The sequence below is a fragment of the Carassius auratus genome, unplaced genomic scaffold (genome assembly GCF_003368295.1).
Source record: "Carassius auratus strain Wakin unplaced genomic scaffold, ASM336829v1 scaf_tig00000254, whole genome shotgun sequence".
NCBI lineage: Eukaryota > Metazoa > Chordata > Actinopteri > Cypriniformes > Cyprinidae > Carassius > Carassius auratus.
In genome coordinates, this window is record NW_020523286.1 from 2,026,554 (window position 1) to 2,045,418 (window position 18,865).

The window sequence follows — 18,865 nt, forward strand, 5'->3', positions numbered from 1 at the left end:
TCTTTTGTCATCTCACCCATTCAACAGCGCCACCTTGAGAACAACACGGGACTTTCTTCTCTAAATCTAATTTATTCTGTAGAAGCATGCACTTTACTACTATAAAACATATCTTCTAACCTATGAAAGGCACACATTTTGTAAACAAAAATGCAGATATTTGTATGTTTTTATAGCAAGCATAGCACATTACGTGTACAGTACGAATCTACCACACAAGGAAAAAATAGGACACAAGACAAATACTAATCCTATTATGTGTTAAATATTATGCCATTTTTACAAGTTCCTGATTTGGATATATTCATGTACAGTGTAACTACAAATGACTTTAAATGAAAATGAAATGCAGGTCCAGTTGTAAATTCACTGTTCATTAGCAGTAAATACAGGTCTCCACCATCAAATAACAAAACATCCCATGTTTGCGACCACTCCATGCTTAATTCACACATTTACACAATAATTTAAACCATTAAGTACATGATATTTCCTGCATTAACAAGTCAGATGGCAGACGATCTCTTTTCTTTGTAAGTGGCCATCATTTTCTTAATTTCTGCTATGGCTTTTCCAGGATTGAGTCCCTAAACAGAAGAGAGGACAGAATAGATCAAATTAAGTAAGGAAAAATGTGAGACACTAAGCATATTTGCTATTGCAAATAAACGTTTATTAAAAGGACAGTCCAACCAAAAATAACAACAAAATAGTTTTGGCAACCAACATCATTTCAAATATCTTCTTTAATGTTCTACAGAAGAAACCAAGTCACAAAAAATTTTTGGTTGAAATGATGAGGGTGAGTAAATGACAGGGGGTGGTCTGTCCCTTTAATTTTCAATAACAGAGAGTCGAATTCATCTAAGCAAAGTGTAGCTATGCAGTTTGATGGGGAAATGGCATACCTTGGGACATGTCTTTGTACAGTTCATTATTGTGTGACAGCGGTAGAGGGAGAAAGGGTCCTGTAATTTGGACAGACGCTCTTCTGTAAACTCATCACGAGAGTCAATCATCCACCTATACGCCTGAGAATTGGGTACAAAACAACAGAGATGTGAGGCCAAAGATGTCAAACTCAATGCTGATCCAGACTAATCAAGCCTTAACTGGGAGATTTTTTTTTGTAAAATCAATAAACAATGATAAATGGCTGTTTTTTTGCCATATAAGCAGTGTTATAAAGAGAAAAATACATACCTGCATGAGCACAGCTGGACCAAGGTACTTATCTCCATTCCACCAGTAACTAGGACAACTAGTGCTGCAGCATGCACACAGAATGCATTCATACAGGCCATCCTATGAGCAAAAAACATTAGCAAAAATCACAATCACCCTTCACACAGAGACAATCAGCAGAATAGAGGGTCTCGAACCAGCTTTTGACGGTCCTCGATTGACTGGAGGTACTGCTCTTTTCCCTGCTTTGTCTCGTCCTTCTTTTTCAAATAGGGCTCGATGGACTTGTACTGTGCATAAAAGTTGCTCATATCCTAAAAACAAAAAAACAGGAAACATGAGTGTAGGATAAGTTTGAAATTTTAGGTTTATTCTATTTGAGAAAAAAAAAATCAGTTTACTCACAGGTACAAGATCTTTGACCACATACATGTGAGGCAGGGGGTAAATCTTTGTCACTTTGCTGGTATTTGTATCTATTTTGTTTAAACAGGCTAAAGTGTTTCCTCCGTTGATGTTCATAGCACATGAGCCACAGATGCCTGTCAAATTACAGAAATTTCATAACATTCTGTCATCGTGATGTTACATATCAACAGAATAGTTAACCAAAACATTTTTGCTAAAATGTAGATGAAGAAGTAGATTCAAAGGATCCACTGGTGAGCAAGTGATGCAGCCTTTTGTTAAATTTCTCCAAATCTGTTCTGTTGAAGAAACAAACTCATCTAAATCTTGAATGGCCAGAGGTTGAGTGGATTTTTTTAAACACATTTTCATTTTTGAGGTTGACGTCTCTTTAACAGGGCACAGAATTGATTTTAATTTGTGCTCAAAGGAGTAAAACATATTTATTCTTAGTTCCATTTTGTGTGTGTGTGTGTGTGTGTGTGTGTGTGTTTTTACCCTCTCGACATGAGCGTCTGAAGGTGAGTGTCGGGTCCATTTCATTTTTAATTTTGATGAGTGCGTCGAGAACCATTGGACCACATCTAGGATGAGAAAGTGTCATTAAAATTTTGCGATATTTAATTCTTAATAAATAATAGCATTGGGATATGGAAGACATGACAACAAATAAATTAGGAAAACACTATATGTGACTATAACTTCAGTGTAAATATTGGTGCTTACGTGTTCAAATCAATCTCGTAGGTTTGCATGCGAGGCTTGTCACCAGGTCTGTCAGGGTCCCATCTGTAAATCTGAAATTTCTTTATTTTTGGCTCAGGGGCAGGGGCAGCTGCTGTCTGGGCATATCGTACCAGCTGGGGCAGTGAGAGGAAAGACATGTGACATGTGATGCTAAATACTGAGTTTACAGACATTACATAAATAAAAAAAGTGCATCCCTCCAATTAAAACAGATCAATATTATTTTCATGGCTTTGTCAAGTTAGTAAATACATAAATATGCCAATATCTTTTTATCCAAGGAGCATTTGGTCTGAAAATATATATATATAAAAATGAAGCCACTGGAATTGGCGATTGGCTTTTCACAGCGCCACCTCTAGGTGAAACGGAGAAGTGTGCGGGAGTTATATCACCTCGTTACTCAACTCACATTGGTAAGCTATGTAACGTACAGTTGATTCAGACATCACTTCTCCATACTAAAAGGTCAGTTTAATTCGAAACAAAGTTACATTTACATGTAATCTGATGAAGCCGACGTTTTTATATGCTGCTTAACAGCGGTTAAGTAACGTTAACATGACTAAACAACAGGTTAACTCTGGATCTGTCAGCTAACCAGCTCAGCCTAATGAACAAGAGTCACTCGGTAAATTTCCAAACTAGAACTTCCTAATAAATCACGAAGCTCTCACACATCTTCATATAATCACCTTACACACGCATTAAGATGTTGACGGGTCAGAATTCGTAAACAACTTACCAACGTCCTACTGTTGCGGAAAGCAACGGCGCTGCGAGTGAAAGAAATGCAGGCAGACATCTTCCACTTCTGTGTTGTTATGTAGGATTTCCTTTTTACGTTAGCGGCTTCAACTGTTTGCAATCTGCTCCTCCTCCTAATGTCAGCGGGCGTGAATTTGTCCTCCGTCAATAAAAAGCGACACGAAGACTAGTCAACTAAGTAACTACTTGAAGCTATGAATTGTTTTGGAATTGGAAACCCTGGAAACATTATGCTTTCCAGGCCTGGAAAAGTCATGGAAATTAATACAATTGTAAAGAGCCATGGGGAGTTTTTTAAATAATCAGCTAATTTTTGCTTATATAAATAATAATAAAAATAAATTAAAATATTATTAAAAAAAGAAATATATAATTAAAAGTAAAAAAGTATTTTATATAAATAATATATATATATATATATATATATATATAAGTTATAAATTTTATGTGAGGTCCCCTATTATTTTAACTATTAAAAAAGAAACCGTTCTGGAGACAGACATTGAAAATGAAAAAACATAAGCAGATAAGGCCTCCAACAGCTCCAAATGTCATGTTTCATAGTTCATACAGGAAAAACCTGTTTTTTCAGCCCTAAAAATTAACAGACATTATGAATCTAAACAGAGAACTATCTGTAGCACAAATTTGCCCTTATGCAAAATGCTGCATATTTTAGAGACTTCATCATAATAGTTGGATGAAATGTCTGACATCATTATTCTGTGAACTATTCCTACTCGTATACAAATATTAATACATCATTAAAACCCTGCTATATTACACCCTTTGATGTGGTCCATTTATTATTTTCTTACTTAACCTGTGTGAAAACATTAGTGAAATCAATTATTCAGGTTTTAGCTGTACAAAATTTTGCTGATCCACAGCAAAATAAATGGCACACACAAAGGTATTTATTCTGCAAAACTCATCACTTTGGAAGGAAAAATAGGGTATAAAGTATTTTAAAACACCTTTGACAGCACTTTGAGATAAACCCATATAACAGAGCACAATGACACAGCAGTCCATTGTCTGAGAAGCTCAGCTGCTTCACCATGGCTATAACAGCAGAAAACTGGCCTACACATATTTAATCTTATGGAGTTCCCGAGATGCGAATTGATCTTAAGTGAGGTTTTCCTCTCTAGTTTGAGAGACATCAAGAATTACGGTTGAAGGACCATTAAAACATCCCTTCAAGGTAAAACAGGAATGGTGCTAATCGGTCTTGCCTTATTTCCAGCTAGAGATCTGCAGTGACTCCTGGATCAAAAGCAATCTTATCCAGGCCTCAAGTGGAGTCGTCCACGTTTATCTGTCAAGTGAGTCCCACTTCTGCCAGAAGAGCTTCTAACAAATCCCTTTGACCTTATGAGTCAGTGTAGGGTATATTGAGGAAAATAGCAAAGGAGTTTATTTAAATCTGTCATTTACATATGTCATTGTCCTCAATCAAGTTAAACTATACAGATATTTCATTTCCCACCCTAAACAGAGCACATTTACAGCCTTAAGTGGTTTAATGTCAGTCACTGTAAATCAATGTCAAAAATATGCCATCATGTGTTTGAAAAAAATCTCAGGCCGCATTGATTTGAAAAATACTACAAAAACAGTTTTACATTTTAATGCACCTGAAGACTGGTGTTATGAATGCTGAAAAATTAGCTTTGCCATCAAAGAAATAAATTGCAATTTAAAATATATTAAAACAGTAATTTTAAATTGTAATAATATTTCACAATATGACTGTTTTACTGCAGTTTTAATCATATAAATTCAGTCTTTGTGAGCATAATGGTGATGCTCTTTAAAAAGCAATAAAAAATCTGGTCATATCAGTCATATTATATCAATATCGTTTTAATATCAATTGTGCCTATCACTTCCTCAAACTATTTTTTTCCACCTAATTCAGGATTAGAACGGTTTTAAACTCAACAGTTACCGCAGGTTCTAGTTGCTATACAATATTTAGTTTGAGTCCTTATTAATTATAATTTTTGCCTCAGAAACGTTTTCCCTCTGCATGCATGAATGTTATGTGATTGTCCCATGCACACCACCTTCAGTCGTTGAGAAATGACACATCCCAAAACCAGGGGTCACTGTTGTGCTTCAATGGCACTTTTAATAAAACAGACATTTTATCTTCACAACAGCAATGTCTGGACATAAAGAGGAAGAGAAAATTGGGTCAGGGCTCTGTGTGCTGGCAGGCTGGTTGTTCTTGTTTGAGTTTGGAGTCGTTTAAAAGCAGACCAGGAAGGGCTATTGGACTCAGTGTAGGGAAGACAAGGCAAGCGCTAGCAGTTCTCTCACATATGACGGATGACGTTCAAAACAGCAAAAAGAGCCCTGACCGCTCTTTTCAACCTTCCTGCACGCTCCTTTATTTACAGATAAAATTAATACATTCATTTATTTCACAAAGTAACAAAGCGAATCGATCATTTTTTAAGAGTGATCTCTTTTTCATCCATCCGAAAAGTTCACATATCACATATCAGCATTCAAAATTCTTTCCTCTTTATGTTTTTCTCTCTTTTTTTTTTACAGTTCATGACTCGTCTCTAAGAACCTCCTACTCCCGTGTTTGCTTAAATCCCATAAAACAATATGTATAACTATTTTACAAGAGCATTAATCTCTAACTATACCATCACAAAACCATATCCTCCACCCTCCCACCCCGCCCGCTTATCACCCCCCCCCCCCCCTCCCAAAAAGTTGTATTCTGATGAAAAAGCTAAAAAAGGTGTGGGGGGGGGAGAAAAAACATGACCTGACTCAAAGTGTCTAACAAATCCATTTCTTGCATCCTTCCCCATTCTAAAAGTGCATGCCTAGATTCAGCAATTGGAAAAAAAAATGCCTGTACAGAAAAAAAAAACCCTTTCTAAACCATTCACAGCGTAGACACCGATCAGCATATTGGCAACGATAATCTTCTTTCTTCTTTTGGCAAATACTCAGGTGGTTTTTGAAGGTCTAAAAGATGTAGTGGAACAATTAAAGTGGGTCTCTGAGGCAGCAGCTGGTAATGGAGCAGTTTTGGGGAAACTGCCATTAAAGTCAGAGGTGACGAGGGCTGGGATGACCATTGTGATAGAGCTTCTGCTTGATGTGCACCATGTTTCCGCTGGAATCCTCCAGCTGCCGGAGCTGTGCGCGTCTACGCAGGTCCCGGAGGTTGCAGAACTGTGGCAGCCACGACCAGGAAGGGGTATCTGTGAACGGCACAGAGAAAAATGCATTAGCATCGGTCAAACAGCGGAGTTTCACACATTCCTAATGACTAAGCTAATGAGTTGAGTTAAGAAAAGGAAAAAAATGTACAGTTTACAATGAACCAGCATGTCTATACAATGTGTTAATGGAAACAGTGTGTGGGTCCAGATGTGGAGACGGGGGTAGAGGTGTAGCGAAACAAAAGTGAGTTCCTCAGACTGCCCCGTCCCTCACAACTAGCTCTGTTAGAAGTGTGTCAGTGTGTGTGTGCGAGGGAGGAGTTGGGGGAGCGGGGGGTTATTTATAGCGTTCCATGGGTATGCCATCCACTAGGACTGTCGTGAAGGGTATAAAGAGGAAGACGGTGAATAAGGGTTTTTTAAGCCTTAAAGCTGGATGAAAAGAAATGGAGTGAGGAAGACTTTAGTGAAGAGATATTTAAGAGATATTAAAGGGATTGAGCAATAGAGAGTTATTTTGTTTAAACAAAAGTAAGGTAGGGGATGTTGGTCGTAAACAATAATGTTTAGTACTATTAGCACTTTTATAACAATATTAAAAAAGTAAATGTATACAATTATTTAACTACAATGTAAATATCTATATTTCCTGGAGCACAAAACTAGTTTTAAGTAGCAGGGGTATATTTGTAGCAATAGCCAACAATACATTGCATAGGTCAAAATAATAGATTTTTTCTTTTATGCCAAAAATCATTAGGATATTAAGTAAAAATAATGTTTCATGAAGATATTTTGTACATTTCCTACCGTAAATATGTAAAAAGTAAATTTATATATGCATTGCTAAGAACTATTACTATTTTATTATAATAATGTTTTATTTATTCTTTTGCAAACTCAGATTCCACATATTCAAATAGCTGTATCTAGTCCAAATATTGTCCTATCTGTACAAACCATACATCAGTGGAAGGCTTATTTATTCAGCTTTCAGATTAATTATAAATCTAAAACTTGAGCCTTATGACTTATAACTGGTTTTGTGTTCCAGGGTCTCTCTCTCTCTCACACACACACACATAATAATAAAAAAAAAAAAAAAAAAAAATATATATATATATATATATATATATATATATATATATATATATATATATATATATATATATATATATATATATATATATATATGTATGTTAAAAAAGGATTGTCTGTAACAAATAATTACATTCATTCTTAAAAATATGGATATACATATTCATAATAAAGTATAATAAGGTTTTAATATATAAAACATTTTATCATTACAATGTAAATCAGTTAATGGATATATTATTCCTGAACTGAGCAGAAAATAATTATTAAAATGAAAAAACAAAATAATATAATGTATAAAATATTGCATTATTAAAACGATATTATAAGATTGTTAAAATGTCAACTATATATAAAATACAATATATAACAGCTCAATTATTACATTATTATAAATTATTACAGCATATAAATCAGTTATCAGATATCACTCCTGAGCTGAACAAAAGAGTGCAGCAAACAGTCAAAGCAATGAAATTTAATTTCTTAAATAGGAAATCATAGCCAAAATTTAAGGTATGTGTTTTAGTACAGTGTATATGTATTGTGTTGTATGTGTGTGCGTGTAACTGCATGCTTATACGTCTCGCCAACTTGCCTTCTCTATCCAGCTGCTCTTTGTCTATTTTTAGCGCTCACACAGTGCAAGGGTGCAAGTCTCTCTCTCTGTGTGTGTGTGTGTGTGTGCTGGTGGGGGTGGGGGCATGACAGCATCTCCCTCCTGCCTTCCTTTCCATCAACCTCACCTTCACTCCCTATCCTGGTGAGGCTAAATGAGGCTGATCTGCCATCAACGTCACAATTTCACAGCTGTGATGTGCTTTACTACAGGGGCATCCCCAGTATTTTTTCACTAGGTCATATCATATGGAAATAGCTTTTTTGTTTTGGATATAAAAAAATACCTAAGGTTGTAATTTCCCTCAGTACTACTCTGAATCTAGATGTGAACTGAACTGAATATATTTGGAATTCAGTGGTTGAATTAAAGGGACAGTTCACCTAAAAATAAAATTGATGTCATCATTTACTCACCCTCATGTCATTCCAGACCAATTAGAATATGGCTAATCTTCTAAACTTCATTTTTTTATTTTATTTTATCAAACCTGAGAGGTTTCTGTCCCTCCATGAAGATAGGTAACCAAAACTTAGAAGATCCAAAAAGACCATCAAGGAATTGTAAAATGAATCCATATGAAAGAGATATGATTGCTTTATATTATGAACATTTAAATTAGGCATTTAATCCAATATTAACACGCATACAGAGCTTTGTTGTTTACCACATGTGATCTATGCATATGTGTCGAACATTGTTTAGATGTATGTAAAAGTGTAAATTTAATCTGTTCATCATATAAAGTGATCATTTCATAAGACTTTGATTAAAATGCTCAATTTATATAGATTGATTTTACTATGCCTTTGTGACCTTTTTGGATTTTCTAAGATATTAAAATATCTTATAATAAAGAAGATCTGTGAAGTTGCATAGACTCAAGTCTCAAATCCAAAGAGATGTTCTTTAAAAAAGTTAACACTTGTCCACGCCCCCCTAAAACGGCTCATTCAAACACGCCCCACATGTCTACATCACAATGTGGGAAGATTTGCATAATGCCACCCAAATGTTCACGCAAAGAAAGAATTTATTCTCACTGTTGCTGGCTGCGCCATGTTGGAGACGCTCTGTGTTTCGTTGTGAAAGCGAAGCTACTTTGTTTGGCCTTCCAAAACCATAAACCGCATAAACACAAAGCATTACACCAAATACACCAAATAATGTTCTTTTTAGCAATGTCATATGACCCTTTAAAGGCCTGTTCACACCAAGGACGATAACTATAAAGATTACGATAAAGATATAGTTGTAAAAAAAACACAGCTATGCACAACACAGCTATAATGATAAAGTTGGAATCACATCCAGAACTGTTTTTTCCAGCTAATAAATGATACAAACATTGACAGCCAATCAGAACCCATCCTGCTGTAACAAGCTCAAGAATTTAAAGCAATAGATGAGCATGTGCTTAGAATGAACAGACAATATAGTTGCTGGTGTGGACACTAATATCGTTATCTTTATAGTTATCATTCTTGGATGAATGGGGCTTAACTATCCTTTCAGTATATTATATATTACACAATGATTCGGAATACTTGATTCTGACTGGTCAGTAACTGTATTCTACACTTTGATATTTCCCAATTTTCTCAATTTTTCAGTCCACTCCTCCAGAACTAAAAGTGAATTTCAATTCTCTCATTTCATACCACAGACTCGCTCCTTCTAATTTAACTCAAACTCCTTTGCATTTCAGAAATTGATTGTAACGAAAATAACCTAATTTATTTTCATTTTAATATTTTGTAACATTGTTCGTCTTTTTGCTTTTGTACATTGTAATGGAACACATTTCAAATTCCATGCCCACATATTTATTTATTTAGCAAGTATTATGGTGTAATGCTCATTATAGCTACTTATCGTCAGCAAAAAAAACCTCTGACCAACTAGCCATCCCCCTAAACGGAGTGTTTAATTACTAAATAGTTATTTGCCACATAATAACAACCTACTTTTTCAATATTCTGTTATTCCAAGCAGTTCTTTTATCTGCCACTCTCCTTGACCTATAATAACCATCAAAAGTTCATGTGAGGAACAAAATAATCAAATTCAAACTAAAAGCGTTCCCTTTTAAGGCACTATTTGCATATTCCGCCACAGCATATGTACCTCTTTGCTCTCGAAGGACCATGGACAACTGTTATAAACAACTGCTGTGTTGCCTGAGATTCAATTACACTGAGTGAAAGCCTAATGTTAATTTCTGCAGCCACAGTCTTCATCTTAATACATTCATTACAGGGGGTGATAATAACAGGGCATAAGGGGAATGCTGACAGCTGATGAAACTGAATGAATATAGGTGTGTAAATGTTTGGGGAAAGAAAATTGAATTTTGGGAGTGTTTGGAAAAAAATGTTTATTAACATAAAACCAATACAGTGGGACACATTTCAAAGATGGTTTTATAAATGTATGAGGATTTGATCCTATACAAATCCAGGTATATATATCTAACATTTTGTGAGATTAGCTGATCTGTTACTGTATATTGCAATCACCATTGATATAATAAGTAAAAGTACAATAATTTCAGTATTTGATTCTTTAGGACACAGCTAACATCAATTTAAAAAAAGATTACTTTTATTTTGACCATTTTTTTTCAGTGTACTTTAAGTGTTCATATTGTCACTAACATTTAAGGCACTTATTTTTCACAGTAAAGTGTTGGACATCACTTCTTCTTAAAAAAAAAAGTTTTTAGTACCTGAATACATCCATCTAAATACTGCACAGAAAACATTGCATTTATTTAGCAAGGAAACACCACTCAACGACGTTTAACCACAAAATGATCACGCGGAAATAAAAATAGTGCAAACAAACATACAAATGGCATTACCTCTGTTCATAACATTAAATAAATTGTCACATGAAGGAAGACTTAAATTTTTATTCATTAAAATAAAAGGATAAACACTCGCTTACTTTATATAAGCTAAAATTAAATTTTCTGTAACCACATCTTGGTCTGCATATTGTTCCTACAAGCATGTCCTTTGTCTTTTACATGTATCCACATATATGCTTTCCATATACTCTTGGTTACAATGTTCTTCCCACTCACCATAATAGCGACTGGCTCTCCAGGCCCTCACAGCACAGTGCAAAGCTCCATCCAGCCACAACAACAGCCAGCTGATACAGAAGCCCAGCAACAGCCCCAGCATGAGGTCCATCTCCTGTTTGGTCACACTGTCACTCACAAAGTAATTCTCAGACGAGTCCACGAGTGAATGGTCTCCATCATATGGAATTACGTAGTGAACATGATGCCTAGGGCAGAGAGGGGAGAACTGTGTTTAGAGGCTTACATTCAGCGACAAAAACAGATAGATGGGAACATTAAATATAAAATGATAAACAAATAAAAAGATAGACAATGAGAACATACAATATTATGTCAATTACACAAACACTTGCTTTAATAATGCTCTTATCAGGGTGGGAAAGCCAGCATTTTATATACTGATACTATTTGGATCCAACTGAGCTCTGTCAAGCTGGGCTTGTTTCTTGGAACTTTTAAATGAATTGAACATATGGTTTGGCACACAGCTGTTACAAATAATGCCATATTAATTTTTTTGTTGTTGCACGATGTTGTTTATGGAGGTCTTTAGGGGGAAAACACTTATATTTCAATAGAAGTATATGCAAAAGTGTCTTTGATAAGGGTTAAAAGACGTTATGCATTTGCAACTCTTCATCTGGTTTTATGCAAAAATGACATGATACCTAATTTCTTTAAGTGTACTGTTTCATGTAAAGAAAATTTACTTATGGTGAGTTTGTATACAACTTATTTGCAACCTTGATCCTTAGCAACATTACGCCTCAAAAGTAAATTGGATGTATTAAAGCTGCAGTAGGTAATTTTTGTAAAAATATATTGTTTACATATTTGTTAAACCTGTCATTATGCCCTGACAGTAGAATATGAGACAGATAATCTGTGAAAAAATCAAGCTCCTCTGGCTCCTCCCAGTGGTCCTATTGCCATTTGCAGAAATGCATCCGCTCCCGGTAAAAAACAACCAATCAGAGCTGCGGTCCGTAACTTTGTTTGTGTTCAAAATGTAGAAAAATTTATATAATAAGTGAGTACACCATGAATCCATTTTCCAAACCGTGTTTTTAGCTTGTCCTGAATCGCTAGGGTGCACCTATAATAAGTGTTTATATTCGGACTATTTTAGATTGCTTCGGGGGTACCGCGGCGGAGTAACCCAGTACCTTTGTGATTCTTCAAAGAGAAGTAGTTCTGGCTACGATTTTCTTCCGCAAGACACAAGCAGTTCTGTTTATTAACCGCTAGAGCGTCAAAAGTTACCTACCGCAGCTTTAAGTTTTGTTTTTCTATTAAAAAATTACAACAACTATTTTGAATTTCTCATTTTTTTAATTAAGAGGGGAAATTATAAAAGTGGCAAATTTAGAGTAGACCAGCCTGATCTCACAGCAATTCATACATTTTTAAGAGGTGGCTAATTCATATGAATTTGTATGACCTCATTTGTACAAATTCATATGATTTTTGCTAAATCGTATTTATTATACGAGTTGCATAATTCATATGAATTTGTACGAATGACCTACACCTACCCCCGCCTCTAAAACCTACCCGTCACTGGGGTCTAGACAAATCGTAAACAATCATACGAGTGAGGTCGTACAAATTCATTAGCCAACTCGTAAAATACATAAGAATTGGTCATGAGATACCGTTGAGTAAACAGTAGGAAAAAAGTCATTAAGATATTAATTTGCTTGTATTAAAAGGAATTAAAGTTTTGGACATTAGATACTGATAGGCAGAAATATACAGATATGCAGATGACACTATATGAACAGATTACCACTTTGACAAATGAAGAATGATCTTGCACAAATAATGACAATATGTTTCCTTTGTTTATCTATAAATTGGTTATCTGTTTCATTTATGAAAAAATAGTTCACATGAGAGGTTTTATGTCTTACTTTTGCAAATATCAGGTCACTAAGCAAATTTTCACTGACCATGACCCATTTATAATGCTCTTGGCCCTGAAAAGTGACACAAATATACTCTATGTTTGGAAAGAAATGTGGCATACATTAAATCATTAAGTTATTAACAGATCTTCAACAATAAAGTGTTAAAACATGCATTTCTAAATGAGAACAATGATGACATGACCGAATTTACTACCCTCAGATGTTCCTACATCAAAAACTTGTACTCAACAGATGTAGCTTGAACAGAAACTCTTTTGAAAATGATCAAGTCAAGCTTAAGTACATAAAAGACAAATAGTAATGATAGTCCTGTATGTGAAAATACAAATAAGATTATTAGTAAATTTTTTCCAAACCTTTTTGTACTACACCAAACAGCATCACAAAACTGCAGTTACTACCATATGTATTAACTCAACGCAGTCCTTCTATATTAAAATCACTTTTTATTTCAGTAATATCAACGTGATTTTGTGGCCAACTCACGCACCCTATACAAAATCTCTGGCTGTGCTTGAAGAAAAAAAAATCACACCTTGATACGCAGAAAGAAACGAAAAAAAAAACAAGCAGAGAAATCGAGGAGAATTCTCCTACTGAAACACCGTCGCAAAGCAACAGTAGTGTTGATGAACCATTAGAATTACGCCCAAATTATGACATAAACCCCGCGAATACACATATGAGGCCTTTAATGTGACAATTTCCGATCGGATAAATGAGATGAAATGGACAGTGTTTCTGGTGCTGGAGAATAGCTCAGGCCTATCTGTTAGTAGGCTAACAGATGGGGAAACCTGTCAATTTCTGTCTCTCGTACTAGAATTCAATCCATTATTAACGCATGGGTTTTTTACCTTCCACAGTTGCAATGACACACGCGGTCTTCCCCTCGTAAATGCGGTAAGATGTAGTTGTGAAAGCGGTCCAGGAGTGCGTTCATGTCCATTAAACACGCTATCGCCTGCAAAGAACCATTCGAGTCAGCCGGGACATGACAAGCAGTATTGGAATACAGCAACCGCTACATGACCTGGTACTGTGACCACTGCAGGGGAAAATACACATTACATTCCCACATCAGCCAGTAATAGACACAAGTACGGTTGTGCTGTCTTAATGAGATTTCTAAATGGACTTTCAGCGGTCCACACTCTCGTTAACCCCCGATTTCACTTTGAAAATGACACAATTATGCCCAATTATGAAGTGCTTAGGGAGGCGAAGGGTCTTACCATGACAACTGAAGCACCGAGGATCATAAAAATCATGGTGGTTGTGATCATATGCATCAAAACTTCCGAACTCGCCTTTCCTCTTCCCCGGTCTGTTCAACAAATCCGGTTAAACTAAAAACATGCCGTCCCGGGAGAAGACGCTCATGGATGCGCCCTCGCCGCTACACCTGCCTCAGTCCTGAACCCGCCAGATTGGGAAGCGTTCTTAAGGCGCATAGGGTTAGGATGAGCAGATCTCGCTATCCCAACGTATGATGAGCCTACACGCGCATTCACACGGTCTTCACCCACATCCAGCGATACGTTCCCCAGTGCTGCAGTTGAATCCGCCTCAGACGTGCGGTTGGGAGGGAGCTCGTCTGATTACTGATGCCTCTCCTCCTTCGCGTTCCGACGCCGCTGGAAACGTCTTGCGACAGCGAGCGATGCCAGAATCAGCTAACGTCAGTTCTCTGATATATCTGTCTAGGAGTTGACATCTAGTAGACCTTAGATTCGTCGTCGAGGCTTTATTTGTAGAAATGTGTTGTCGGCTTTACATAGCTGCTGTGTTCGCTACACTGTAACCTATGTGGCAAGCTGGATTAACATTTATTCCTAAATATGGAACTAGTGCTTAGCCATTAACTAGCGCTCAGCAGCAATTAATCCAGTCTTCAGTGTCACATGATCCTTCAGAAATCATTCTAATAAGCTAATTTGCTATTCAAATTTTTTTCAATGCTGAAAACAGTTGTGCTGCTTTATATTTATGGAAATTATAATCTATGTTTTATATGAAGAGTTCATGTGCAAAATTGTGCCGTCTAAATGGCAATTTTTCCCCGGCTCAGTTATTCATGTTCAGTTATTTCACTTTAATAGCAATGAAAAGAACCTATTCTTTGATATTAATGTGAAATTACTAAACCTACACGAGCTGATGAAAATGTTTGAAATTTCAAGCGGCACTTTGGCATTCTGCATCTGAATTCTTCATATAGACTATTTGTTTATAGCAATATATTTATGGCTATAATATATTTATATATATTACATATATTTTTAACTGTAAAAAAACTGTTACCAATAAAATTGAAATAAATACATACTAGTGTCTCACTTATGGAGCCAGAAGAGTCTCAATAAAGATAAATGCACACACTACATTCACATATGCACACACAGGATTCATAGATGCACACACATGATTCATAAATACACACACAAGATGCACAAATGCGCACAAAATTCACAAATGCACACACAAAATTTAAAAAGCACAGAAGATTCACAAATGCATACAAAATTCAGAAATGCACACAAAAATCAGAAATACACACACAATTCAGAAATGCAAACAACATTTACAAATGCACTCAAGATTCACAAATGCACAGGACGAGATTCAGAAATGTATTTCTGATGCACACACACATATATCTTGATTCACAAACTGCTTGCGGTCTGTGAACTTCACTGCATTTGTGTGTGAATTTTGAGACTCCCCTGACTTGGCTCTACACACAAATGCCTTTTTTTAAACAGGGAATGATCAGCAACCAATCAGATATCTCCCTTCTTTTAGCCAATCACAAGAATGCACCCCATGTGGGGGGATTGTTTACTTATAAGCCAATCACATGAACGTGTTCACACAGCAATTGTATTAAATTGTATGAAAATACAGATGTTTAGATTACAATTCAGGTTTATTTTTTATTATTTTTTACTAAATATAAATTTAAAAATGTCTCAATACATAGATGTCTAAACATACAAAAATGTTTAAACCTTTTTGAATATTTAAATATATCTAAATATTCTTTTGGATGCAATATAGAAGTCACTTTAATTATAATATTCAGTCCCTACATGAAGAGAGAGTCAGTGGTCCGCTGCGAGAGGAAAGTGGCTCTCTGGCTGCGAAAAGTGGGTCTCCGGCTGTCGTTCGCTTAGGAAAGTGAGTTGATCGCTGCTTGAGGAAAGTGAATCGTTCGCTCAACTTCGCTGCTTGAGGAAAGTGAGTCGCTCGCTGGGTGAGGAAAGTGAGTCGTTCGCTGCGTGACCCGTGAGGAAAGTGAGTCGTTCGCTGCGCAAAGTGGGTCGCCGGCTGTGTGAGGTAAGTGAGTCGTTCGCTGAGGAAAGTGAGTCGTTCGCTGCGTGAGGAAAGTGAGTCGTTCGCTGATTGGCTTATAAGTAAACAATCCCCCACGTGGGGTGCATTCTTGTGATTGGCTAAAACAAGGGAGATATCTGATTGGTTGCAGATCATTCCCTGTTTAAAAAAAGGCATTTGTGTGTCGAGCCAAGTCAAGGGAGTCTCAAAATTCACACACAAATGCAGTGAAGTTCACAGACCGCAAGCAGTTTGTGAATCAAGATATATGTGTGTGTGCATCAGAAATACATTTCTGAATCTTGTCCTGTGCATTTGTGAATCTTGAGTGCATTTGTAAATGTTGTTTGCATTTCTAAATTGTGTGTGTATTTCTGAATTTTGTGTGCATTTCTGAATTTTGTATGCATTTGTGAATCTTCTGTGCTTTTTAAATTTTGTGTGTGCATTTGTGAATTTTGTGTGCATTTGTGTATCCTGTGTGTGTATTTATGAATTATGTGTGTGCATGTATGAATCCTATGTGTGCATATGTGACTGTAGTGTGTGCATTAATCTTTATTGAGACTCTTCTGGCTCTACTGTTCAGTGGCATGCAGCTATAAATGATAATAATAGTAAAAAATACTTAAACTGGAACAAGCACCAGCAACAACTGGAGTTTAGATAAGAAACATGAAGAGCTGATTTTAGAATTTTGGGTGCAAATTCAGAAAACAGAAATATACTCGTTTACTAGATACTAATGTTAAAATGGCTTGCCACAAATTGTAGGTTTTTGTTGATAAAAGTATGCTTCTTTAAACCAGCGTACGATCAGATCAGACTTTCTTAATATCCATTTGGGTTTATAAGCAGAATCTGCAATCACAGTGTTATACACTGCTATTTGATCCACGGCAGCCAGGAGTGTTTCATGCACATCTCCAGCCGGTGCGTGAGCGTATGTGCGCGTGAGAGGGGTGGGGGAGAGACAGAAATGGGGTTTGGGTGGGGAGCGGTAGAAGAGACTTGACCAATTCACTTTCCCTTAAAAACACGGCTGATCTTTTTCAATTAAAGGATTGCACTACATTATATAGGACAGCCATCCCCCAAGGAGCTTGTAGTTTTTCCCAACCCATCCTCACGCCCCCTCACGCGCTCTGCAGTTCATATTGCGCCATTTCGTTTAGCCCATACGATTCTTCAGCTTCTGTATACCACCTCATGTTCCCAATGATTGACACGTTAACTAACGCATGTGAAAGGACCTTGACCGAAAATACAAAGCACTGACTGACTTGGCAGGAATTCAAGTCTTAGCTCAATTTCCTACTTGATGCACTTCAGTTTCTTTCCAGAGTGCGCAGTAATGCAGAATGATAACTAAAATGTGAGCAACTCCATTCTGTTGTACTATAACATGCTGTGACAAGTGAAAATGCATCATTAGTGACTTTTCAACTAGCTTTTCGTGCATTCAATGAGGCTATTTTCGTTTTAACTATTATACACTAATTCATTAAAGCTAATATACTGATGAAACATCTTTATTTGTGAAGGTCACCAAGAACATGCCACAATGTCCCCCACATTCAGCAGCAACGCATTTCAGCACCCTGGAGAGCAGCACAGTAAAGATTTACTGCTGACCACAATCAAACTCTCTCTCTCTCTCTCTCTCTCTCTCTCTCTCTCTCTGCAAGCTGACACATTGTAAACTGAAATGGAGAGAGAAATTAGTTTTCTGAAAATCAGAAAATGCTCCAATTTATACAACAATGTTTAGATTACTTTGAATATTGTTTTGCAACGGCTTTTTGTTCCAGCCTATAGATAGATAGATAGATACTAATATATATATATATATATATATATATATATATATATATATATATATATATATATATATATATATATATATATATATATATATAAATAAGAAATTAAAATGTTTTAATGTATACAAATTTAAAATGTGAAATATGTATTTTGTTTATTAGGATTAATAATAATACAAATAAAATAATAATAATAATAATAATAATAATATAATAATAATAATAATAATAATAGTTATTTATTATTATTATTATAAATAACCATTGTAGACTTTTTAACAATGTAATTAATAAAATGTATTATATATTATATTATCAACTATTATAAATATTTTTAATTAATTTAGTTTGTTTTCCCAGTTACTTACAAAGATAAATAACATGACACACAAAATAATACACTTGATGTTACAGCTTTTCTTAGTGGAAAAACTTTTGTTCTATCATTTGCCCATTCTCCATGACTTAAAAAGCATGATATTATAATATAATATAGATATTGTTAGAATTTATTTATTTATATTTACACTATATAGTTACACTATATGAGCACATATCTTAATATAAAAAAAATATTTTAATGTTTTATTTTAGTTCTTTTTTTTTTACTGATAAATCTTCACTGATGAAATGTTAATCAAATGTAGACCTACATCAAAATA

General features: G+C 35.6%; 2 protein-coding genes across 2 annotated transcripts; both read right to left on the reverse strand.

Annotated features, from left to right (window-relative positions):
- Positions 1 to 58: 58 nt before the first annotated feature.
- LOC113068921 (succinate dehydrogenase [ubiquinone] iron-sulfur subunit, mitochondrial-like) lies at positions 59 to 3,364 on the reverse strand. The gene is made up of 8 exons (XM_026241860.1): positions 3,086 to 3,364; positions 2,320 to 2,453; positions 2,092 to 2,177; positions 1,591 to 1,727; positions 1,383 to 1,499; positions 1,204 to 1,305; positions 909 to 1,031; positions 59 to 587 (listed from the first exon to the last, which is right to left on the reverse strand). The coding sequence occupies exons 1-8, from the start codon at positions 3,143 to 3,145 to the stop codon at positions 507 to 509; spliced, it is 840 nt and encodes a 279-aa protein (XP_026097645.1). The 5' UTR covers positions 3,146 to 3,364; the 3' UTR covers positions 59 to 506.
- Positions 3,365 to 5,882: 2,518 nt separating this feature from the next.
- LOC113068923 (transmembrane protein 240-like) lies at positions 5,883 to 14,843 on the reverse strand. The gene is made up of 4 exons (XM_026241864.1): positions 14,280 to 14,843; positions 13,902 to 14,008; positions 11,111 to 11,319; positions 5,883 to 6,344 (listed from the first exon to the last, which is right to left on the reverse strand). The coding sequence occupies exons 1-4, from the start codon at positions 14,334 to 14,336 to the stop codon at positions 6,190 to 6,192; spliced, it is 528 nt and encodes a 175-aa protein (XP_026097649.1). The 5' UTR covers positions 14,337 to 14,843; the 3' UTR covers positions 5,883 to 6,189.
- Between the last annotated feature and the right edge of the window lie 4,022 nt (positions 14,844 to 18,865).

Bases quoted from the DNA above. Each gene is read 5' to 3' on its own strand.
- LOC113068923 (XM_026241864.1), bottom strand. From the start codon at position 14,336: ATGCATATGATCACAACCACCATGATTTTTATGATCCTCGGTGCTTCA. The intron at 14,009-14,279 runs GTAAGACCCTTC...GGTTCTTTGCAG, and splicing joins TCGGTGCTTCAGTTGTCATG to GCGATAGCGTGTTTAATGGA. The intron at 6,345-11,110 runs GTGAGTGGGAAG...TGCCGTTCACAG, and splicing joins GAGAGCCAGTCGCTATTATG to ATACCCCTTCCTGGTCGTGG.
- LOC113068921 (XM_026241860.1), bottom strand. From the start codon at position 3,145: ATGTCTGCCTGCATTTCTTTCACTCGCAGCGCCGTTGCTTTCCGCAAC. The intron at 1,306-1,382 runs GTTCGAGACCCT...TTTTGCTCATAG, and splicing joins TCGAGGACCGTCAAAAGCTG to GATGGCCTGTATGAATGCAT. The intron at 1,032-1,203 runs GTATGTATTTTT...CCCAATTCTCAG, and splicing joins GTCCAGCTGTGCTCATGCAG to GCGTATAGGTGGATGATTGA.